The sequence below is a fragment of the Pelobates fuscus genome, chromosome 9 (assembly GCF_036172605.1).
Source record: "Pelobates fuscus isolate aPelFus1 chromosome 9, aPelFus1.pri, whole genome shotgun sequence".
Classification (NCBI taxonomy): Eukaryota; Metazoa; Chordata; class Amphibia; order Anura; family Pelobatidae; genus Pelobates; species Pelobates fuscus.
The window spans coordinates 48,648,195-48,658,482 of NC_086325.1; the positions used below are offsets into that span (position 1 = coordinate 48,648,195).

Here is a 10,288-nt window from a genome sequence, read left to right on the forward strand (position 1 = left end):
TTCCGACCCCAGGTTTGATGCCATGGAACACAGGATGGATCAGATGGCCCTAGCACTACAGGCGCTATTGTCTCGTGCTAGTAACCCACCAGAGGAGACACGTACTCCTTCGATCTCTCCTGTAAGTTCAGGTCTAGAAGTAGCCACTGTAGGTGCTTCTTCTCGTATTACTCCACCAGTACGTTATGGCGGTTCTCCTGAGAAGTGTCATGGCTTTTTGAACCAGATCAGCATCCATTTCGTATTACAACCCCGCTCCTATCCTACAGATAGAGCGAAGGTTGGATTTATTGTTACGTTACTCATTGAGAAGGCTCTGAGATGGGCTAATCCTTTATGGGAGAATGATAACCCGTTAGTCTATAACTATAATGCCTTTGTAGCTGCCTTTAAAAGAACTTTTGACCCCCCTGGTAGGAAGGTCAATGCAGCTAGATTACTGTTGCGCCTTAGACAGGAGAATCGAACACTTGTGGATTATGCACTAGAGTTCAGATCCTTGGCGGCAGAAGTTAAGTGGAACGAACAGGCTTATATAGATGTATTTTTAAATGGGTTATCAGATGTAATCCTTGACGAGGTCGCTACTAGAGAGCTCCCTGAGAATTTGGAGGATTTAATTTCTTTTATCTCTCGCATTGATGAACGCTTAAGAGAGAGGCAGAACACTCGAGATAGGACTCGTAGACCCTCCTTTAAACTAGCCCCTGCATTTCAAAATTCTGAGATCGAAACCTCACGTTTCCCAGAGCCTATGCAGATAGGTAATACTCACCTCACAGAGGAGGAGAGACAGTACAGGAGAAGGGAGGGTTTATGTATGTACTGAGGAGTCAGAGGTCATTTACGCCTAAATTGTCCCAATCGTTCGGGAAACGCTCGCACCTAAGTTTCTCTAGAGGACAGGCCTTGGGTGTATCTATTTTGTCCTCTGTTCACAATTATAAAGATCACAGGCTTCTGTTACCCGTTTCTTTGACTTGGGAGAGGGGAGTAGTAAAAACCATGGCTTTGATCGATTCTGGAGCCGCTGAGAGCTTTATCGATCAAGTTTTTGTTAACAAGCATACTATCCCATCCCAGTTAAGGGAGACACCCCTGGCCGTTGAGGCCATAGATGGTAGACCTTTACTTGAGCCTGTTATTTTCCGTGAGACCATACCTGTTAATTTAACTATTGGTATCTTGCATGAGGAAGACCTATCCCTGTTGATCATTTCCTCCCCCTCTATTCCCATAGTCCTGGGGTACTCCTGGTTAAAGAGACATAACCCTATCATTAATTGGGAGTTAGGGGAGATAGTTTCATGGGGTCAGAATTGTCAAGAGAAATGTTTGCGGAAGGTTTCGCCTCTTTGCCTAGCTAACACGTCGGCTAACTCCTCTAATCCTACAGAGACACAAATACCGCCTCAGTACCTGGATTTAAAGGCAGTATTTGATAAAAAGAGAGCCGATACCTTACCTCCACACAGATCCTTTGATTGCAAGATTAACCTACTCCCTGGTACTATGCCTCCCAGGGGCCATGTATACCCGTTATCTACTAAAGAGAATTCAGTTCTAGAGGAGTATATTCACGAGAATTTAGACAAGGGATTCCTTAGGAGATCCTCCTCCCCTGCCGGGGCTGGATTTTTTTTTGTTAAAAAGAAGGATGGTACACTTAGGCCATGTATTGATTATCGAGGTTTGAACAAGATAACCATTAGGAATGCTTATCCCATTCCTTTGATTACCAAACTCTTTGATCGTTTAAAGGGTTCTAACATTTTCACCAAGTTAGATCTCAGATGGGGCATATAACTTGGTGAGAGTCCAGCAGGGACACGAGTGGATGACGGTGTTCAATACTCGTTACGGTCACTATGAATATACAGTAATGCCTTTTGGGTTATGTAATGCACCGGCTGTATTCCAGGATCTGATAAATGAGGTTCTTAGGGAATTTCAGCATGAGTGTGTTATTGTATACCTGGATGATATACTCATACATTCTAGAGAGATTGAGACTCACCACGAACAAGTCAGAAGGGTTTTGCACAAACTTCTTCAACATGGCCTGTACTGCAAATTGGAGAAATGTAGTTTCGATCAATCCCAAGTAAACTTCCTCGGTTATGTGATCTCTGGGGAGGGATTTAAGATGGACCCGGATAAACTCCAGTCCATTCTAGATTGGCCTCTACCCAAGGGTCTTAAGGCCGTTCAGAGATTTATTGGGTTCTCCAATTACTATAGGCGCTTTATTAAGGGATATTCTTCTATTATTGCGCCCATCACCAATATGACCAAACAGGGGGCTGATACTAAGAATTGGTCTACGGAAGCTCTCCTTGCTTTCAAAACTCTCAAGGAGCTTTTTGCTTCCGCCCCAATTTTAGTTCACCCTAATACCACTCTTCCTTTCCTACTTGAGGTAGACGCCTCGGAGACTGGCATAGGTGCTATCCTATCCCAAAGGCTAGGTGTGGATAAACCGTTACATCCATGTGGATTTTTTTCTAAAAAATTGTCTGGTGCTGAGAGCAGATATGACATTGGTGACAGAGAACTACTAGCTGTTATTAAGGCTTTAAAAGAATGGAGACATTTATTGGAAGGGACATTACATCCTGTTACTATTTTAACGGATCACAAGAACTTGTCCTATATTGGAGAGGCCAAGCGATTGTCTTCCAGGCAAGCTCGTTGGTCGTTATTCCTCACCCATTTCAATTACGTTCTTACTTATAGGCCTGGTTCAAAGAATTCTAAAGCTCTATCTCGCCAATATGAACCTTTGGCTTCTTCTGAACCGGTTCTGTCCTCTATAGTACCCCAATGCAATATTATTGCTAACACAAGTCTCAAAATCCATTCTCCGTTGCTTGCCCAGATCTTGAACTTACAACATCTGGCACCTGGACAAACTCCTGAGGGAAGGAAATTTGTCCCCCCTGAACTCCAACTGGAGCTCTTACAGTGTTTCCACGAAAGCAAGGTGGCTGGTCATCCTGGCATTCGCAAGACTTATTCCCTGATCTCCAAGGATTTCTGGTGGCCTTCCTTACGAAAGGATATTAAGGAGTTCGTCGGAGCTTGTGAGACTTGTACCAGGACTAAACAGCCTCACGCATCCCCTTGTGGTTTGTTGCTCCCCTTGGACATTCCTGAGAAACCATGGTCCTGTTTGGCCATGGACTTTATTGTGGATTTACCTGCTTCCAAGAGACAGACTGTTATTCTCACGGTGGTTGATAGATTCACTAAGATGGCTCATTTTGTGCCGTTACCTAAACTCCCCACGTCTCCTGAATTGGCGGAGATTTTTGCGAGAGAAGTTTTTCGCTTACATGGGATACCTTCTGAAATCGTTTCTGATAGAGGCTCTCAATTTGTCTCACGATTCTGGAGATCCTTCTGTTCTCAATTAGGTATCAAATTGAACTTTTCCTCTGCATATCACCCTCAGTCTAACGGAGCCGCTGAGCGTACTAATCAAAAGATTGAACAATATCTGCGCTGCTTTGTTTCCGAACACCAGGATGATTGGGTCGGTTTGATTCCTTGGGCAGAGTTCGCACACAATAACCTCGTTTGTGATTCTACTCGTTCTAGCCCCTTCTTCATGAACTATGGCTTTCATCCTTCCATTTTTCCTTCGGTCTCTTCTTCCCAAGGAGTACCGTCGGTTGATGATCATGTCGCCAATCTGAAGAAGTTGTGGGATCAGACTCGTCAAATTCTCCTGCATAATTCTATGTTGTTCAAAAAACACGCTGATAAACACAGAAGGGCGGCTCCAGTTTTTGTCCCTGGGGATAGAGTATGGCTGAGTACTAAGAACATTCGTTTAAAAGTTCCCTCTATGAAATTTGCGCCTCGGTACATAGGCCCTTACAGGGTTTTGTCTCGTATCAACCCGGTTGCGTATCGCCTAGCCCTGCCATCGGCCTTACGTATTCCCAACTCCTTTCATGTGTCTTTGCTGAAACCACTGATTTGCAACAGATTTTCCTCTACGGTTTCCTCACCTCGTTCGGTTCAGGTGGACGGTCAGGAGGAGTACGAGGTTAACTCCATTATCAATTCCCGATTCTCCCGGGGAGGATTACAGTATCTGGTCAACTGGAAGGGATATGGTCCTGAGGAGAGGAGTTGGGTACCTCAGGAGGACGTTCATGCTCCTCGTCTCCGCAGGGCGTTTCACTCCCGCTTCCCATCTCGTCCCGGTTCCTTCCGCCCGGTGGGCGTATCTGAAAGGGGGGGTACTGTCAGGGTACCTGAAGTCTCTACCTTTGAGAAGGGTAGAGACTTAGTTGTTTATCCGTCTAGACGGGCCGTTTCTCCCGTTCCTCGCGGTCCATCCAGTCATTCTAACGCTGGCCGCAAGGGATCCGCTTCCTTTTCTAACATGACGCTCGATACGTGACGTCTTGACGCTATCCCGAGCGACCTGTCACTCTATTGGCTTTATCTAATCAGCACCCATCGGAGGCGTGGCTACTCTCCGGACTCAGGGTATTTAAGCTTGCTTCTCTCGTCAGCTCATTGCCCTGTCGTGGTTCTAGCTTGTCTAGTCACTCAGTGCTCTTGTATTCTAGTATTCTCTTTGGTTCTGACCCGGCTTGTTGTACTATTCTGCTTATCTCTGTTATCCCTCTGACCCGGCTTGTCTCTCGCTTACCTGTCTTCTCGTTCCCTCGACCTCGGCTTGTCTTTGACCATTCTCTGTTATTCTCTGTACGTTAGTCCGGCCATTCTAAGGCCCGGTATACGTACCTTTCTACTGTTTGTACTCTGCGTGTTGGATCCCTGTCCCGATACTGACAGTGACTGAGTGGCTACTAAAAATGACTGGAAATACCCCATTTGCAATGCCTTGGGTTGTCTACTTTTACAAATGGTATGCGATCATGGGGGTAATTCTTATTCCTGGGCTACCATACGGTCTCAAAAGGCAACATAACCAATCTGGCTAATTTCAATGTGAAAAAATGAAATGCATGCCTTATATTTGACTCTCTAACTTTCCAAAACACCATAAAAACTGTACATGGGGGGTACTGTTATACTTGGGAGACTTCACTGAACCCAAAAATAAGTGTTTTAAAACATTAAAACATATGACAACAATAATATCGTCAGTAAAAGTGCAGTTCCTGTGTGAAAAATGCAAAATACGTCACTTTTACAAAATATATCATTGTTGTAATACAAGTTACCATTTTGAAACAAGAATATTTGTGTTCAGCGAAGTCTTCCAAATAAAACAGTACCCCCTTGTACAGGTTTCATGGTGTCTTGGAAAGTTAACGGGTTAAATATAGTGCTTGCAATTCAAATTCTCTGCACTTTCTGCCTGGGTTGTCAGGCATGTCAATCAAATTTTAATTAATTAAGTCACACAATTATGTTAAAATATTACTTAAATATATATGTAGAATTTTAATATATATACATATATATGTATTTAAAGTCTACGTGTATACTTATGTAGTTATTTATGTAATTATATATATTTATGTGTATATATCTATTTGCGGTTATTTGTATTTTATATATAGATAGATATATATAGAATGTCATTCTAAGTGTATTTTGTTACACACACACACACATATATATATATATATATATATAAATAACAAATTACAGTTAGAATGAAACTACACATATATATATATATAAAATTTAGTTTAAGTTTTTTAAAAATATTTTATTTGTTTATTTTATTATTTTATATATTTCTTATTGTAATTATACGTGTATATATAAATATAAAATATATATAGATGTATTATATATAATATATACATCTTATATGTATGTAACATCATTCTAAATGTATTTTAATACGAATATATGTGCTTATATTAACATTAAAATACACTATGTATGACGTTACATATATATAAGATGTATATATATATATAAAAATACATTTAAAATTATTTTAACATGTTTAATTATTATTTTTTTACTACTCCCCACTAGCAGGGGGACTGTCTGACACTCCAGACAGTCCCCCTGCTGGCAGATCCACAGCCAGCTATAGAGGGCCTGATTTGCCAGGGGAGGGCTGCAGTCCTCCCGAAGAGGATCGCGGCGGAGTTAAGTACCGCCGAGCTCCTGGGGCTGCCAGCCATTACGGCGTTCTATGCCGCCGCAACGGCTTTAAAGCCCATTTAAATGGGGATGGCATAGAACGCCGTAGCGGCGTTAAGGGGTTAAGGAACAATGATGGTCTGTGCCAAGAGTGGGCATGCTTTGTCACTCCAAATGTTGTAGACTACATCTGCCACAGTGCTGGCAAAGCCAGCAAAGTAACTCATTTTTAAGGATCTTATTTCAAACTGGAATTGCCTATTGAATTGCTTTCTGTATAACTCTTAAGAGTTCTGTAGCTTAATAAGTTGAACATTCCATTTTGGCATAGGGTATAGAGCAGGGCTCTCAAACTCTGGCTCACTAGATGCTAATGACCTGCCATTCCTAGAATTCCTTGAAACTTTCAAAAATGCCACGAAGATGTTAAAAATACAGACCACATGCATTACGTGTAGTGTCTGTTGTATATAGCATGTTACAAACTGCAAATCACAACAAAGCGTATTCACTATTATCATGGCTTTTTCTATTCAATCTCACTTCATGTCGGGAAGTCATGAACATTTCTGATAAAAAAACATTTTGATTAAAGTATGAGAAGAAGCTGAAAGCTACTTTTAAAGTCCTTCTGTTGAAATGCAGAGGAAGAGAATGGAGACCTTAAGATGAAATGTGTTAATATGTAGGGTAAATATTAGTGCTGACGTAATATGGAAGGTAAAGGGACAGTATGAACTGTATTTTGTTTTTTTGTAACAACAGTGAATTTAAAAAAAAATAACGTTGATGGTGAAACAATTATGTGATTTTATTTTTAACTTAAAATGTTGTACATCATATACTGTCTTCTCTTGCAGACCTAACAGACCAGGAATGACACGTACCAGTTTGAGATTCAGAAAACCAGCTGTGCAATCCAAAGCTCCTTTACCGAAAGGAGTCCCACTGAGATTCAACTTCCGAGCAATGGCTAATCATGTAGGTATTGAAACTCAGAGGATGTGTTGGTTATCTGAAATCTTGTGACATTATCATCTTTGGTTTGGTGGTATACTTTCTTAAAAATTAAACTGCTAATACTGCTTCCCCACTAGAAAAAAACAAACAAACAAAAAAAAAAAAACAGGAGGTACTAATAGTTCCCTAAGAGTGCACATTCGAGTTACCCCCAGAAAACAAAAATAAATGAATTCTCACAGTAATTTACTCCATCAAAAAGGAACAATACTCCAGAGTAAATTAAATAATTCCTCTCTTTATAACTGTTCATTAACATATGCAAAATATTAAAACAATGGCAGATAAATAGCATGAAACATATGGAACAAAATGGTAACATACATGGTGAGAAAAAGGAGAGAGATAGACACATACCCCATGCCAAGCGAGTTGGACGCATTTCGTGCGGAGTATGTGTCTTTTTCCTGTTGTATATAAACGTGGCAGTCAGGTTATTCAATAAATAATGGAAGCCTAAGCTGGAACGCAGGTGAAGGAACAAGTCACCTATAGAAAACTTTAGATTAGTGGGGGATAAGTATTATTCTTCTCTGAGACTGGAGAGAACACTAAACGCTGTTAAATGATGAAGAGAATATAACAGGTTGATGAAGAATTCTACGGGAAGAGATGACAGAAGAAATGTGTGAATCATGGGGAGGTCCAAGATGTTGGGAAAATATTTGGAGTGAAAGAGAGATAATGGGCAACTATGTCAGGGCTCTGTTGTTTAGGTTCACAATCTTAAATTATTTTCCATGGGTAAATGGGATCAATTTAAGGGCCTGGCAGTGATAGCAGCCGATGAGGAACAGAGAATAAGATAAATGAGTTGTACAGAGTACTTCATTATGGATGGGAAATGGGAAAGGCACTATATGGACAAGTGAGTTATGAGAGATAGTTCCATGGGCAATATGTTTTTCAAAAATATGTACACTTGTTTTATTCCAGTTTTTGCGCTTTTATTGTTGTTCCAATAAAACATCAGTAAACTATACATTGTTGTGGCACTGTTTCTATTATTTGCTAATATTTAATATTAACAGATTCCCAGCATATACTTCATGTTTAAAAAAACAGTACGTGCAATAAACTATAAGGAAGCACTACCCAAGAACTTATTCAGCTTAAAACCTATTAACGCAATGTGATGTTTTCTTTCTTCATAGACCAGTGTCACACTCAATGAAAGATTCTCCTCTTTGAAAATTAAAGGACAGTTTGCAACATTAAGAAGAAGTGGAGAAAGAACCGTCTTGCTTGCGTAGAGAGTTATCAAGTAATGCAATGCTCTTAACAGAATAGGACTGTTTTATACCCAAACAATGATGTGAAAAGCAATTTGAAAATCACAGTTAATTTGTCACCAGAAACACAAAATAATGAGGTGAAATAAAAACTGGTATGAAAATGAAGTGTTTACCTTGAAAAAACTATTTGTGATGTGTGGAATAAAGCTGCAAATTTGTTCTCTGTGTGGAGAAAACATAAAGCTATTTAATTAAAGACAAACGACCTTGATAAAATACAGTAGAAATTAAATTACATCTACCTAGTACTAAAAATTCTACGCTGCTAATCCGTGGAAGCCTAGTAAACCAGTGAATTGTTCTTTCCATCAGTGAGTGGTCTAATATGCTATAATTCGAAATAATTTCGCCAGTTGCTGTATTGTTACCATAGTAACTTTGTTCTATCAAAATTTTATAATCATGGCTGCCATTAGAAATTGTGTGCACTTTTACACAGCTCAAGGCCTGGGCCCCAAGTACACCCATAGGGCCCAACCCTGAGTCCACCCACTTGGATCAGTAAAGCCAATGCAGTGTATGTACAGTGGATTTGGTGTGTGTCAGATTATTCCCCCCTCCCTGCCTCTTAGCTGTGGCCAGGGAGAGGGGCACTAGTTTCCCTAGTGGTCTGGGAGCCCAGCAGCTTTTAGAGTGAAGAGAAGGCCCGGCAGTCTCATCTTCCACTGCCAGCATCATGTCCTCTCCATCTCTCACGAGCCTGGCATGCATTGAATGCCGCACTGAGCATAGCCATGGCAACTTGCCTCAACATTTTGGCAGTCGGGACTCGCGAGTGGATGCCGGAGGGAGAGCTTGGTGTCTCATGGGCCCATTGATTATACTACAGCATAGGAACTGCAAGTTCAGATCTATATAGCAGTACTTGCCAGAAATATATGCAGTTTGGGGGTGTAGGACCCACACTGTACTGGTTTGCCCCCCTCATGGTGGCCTTGGTTACAATTAATTTATTATCTTGTACATTGTTTACAGTTGAGAGATATGTGTCTCAGTAAAAAGACTTGAGTGGCTTATTTTCATATCTTTCTGCTACTCAAATATTTGACACAAATAAGGGTAATTCACTAGAGTGAGAATTCAAAGTGAAATTCAAAATGTAGGCCAAAGTAGTCGAACTAGAAGCATAGCTGACATAGAGAATTTTGCAGTTTGAGTACCCTGGCCTGAATTTTGTTTAAGTTCACTTTGAATCCTCACTCTAGTGAATAACCCTGCCCATCTGTAATGAGCATACCTGTTAAAGGAACACTATAGTCACCTAAACAACTTTAGCTTAATGAAGCAGTTTTAGTGTATATATCATGTTTCTCAGGTTTCACTGCTCGATTCCCTGCCATTTAGGAGTTAAATCACGTTGTTTCTGTTTATGCAGCCCTTGTCACACTCACTCTGATTGACACAGCCTGCATGAAAAAAAAATGGTTTCACTTTCAATCAGATGTAATTTACCTTAAACAATTGTATCTCTTTCTCTGTAAATTGAACTTTAATCACATACAGGAAGCTCTTGCAGGGTCTAGCAAGCTATTAACATAGCAGGGGATAAGAAAATCTTAATTAAACAGAACTTGCAATAAAGAAAGGATAAACATTAGATGGCTCTTTACAGGAAGTGTTTAGGAAGGCTGTGCAAGTCACATGCAGGGAGGTGTGACTAGGGTTCATAAACAAAGTGATTTAACTCCTAAATGGCAGAGAATTGAGTAGTGAGACTGCAGGGGCATGATCTATACACCAAAACTGCTTCATTAAGCTAAAGTTGTTTGGGTGACTATAGTATCCCTTTAATAACGGTGAGTCGTCTCAGCCCCTCTTGGTGGGAAATTCTGTCAGGATAGCTGTGCGGATGAAGACTAACAAGCATATAAGAGCTGTGGGTG

The 10,288-nt window shown here is 40.6% G+C and overlaps 1 protein-coding gene across 3 annotated transcripts in view; it reads left to right on the forward strand.

Annotated features, from left to right (window-relative positions):
* LOC134572754 (UAP56-interacting factor-like) overlaps positions 1-8,510 on the forward strand; it is a 34,180-nt gene extending 25,670 nt beyond the window's left edge. For all 3 annotated transcript variants that reach the window (XM_063431919.1, XM_063431917.1, XM_063431918.1), the window contains 2 exons: positions 6,951-7,071; positions 8,265-8,510. In XM_063431919.1, coding sequence (XP_063287989.1) covers positions 6,951-7,071; positions 8,265-8,363 — 220 coding nt within the window. In that variant the 3' untranslated portion in view covers positions 8,364-8,510. The remainder of the gene's footprint in view (positions 1-6,950; positions 7,072-8,264) is intronic.
* Positions 8,511-10,288: the final 1,778 nt, after the last annotated feature.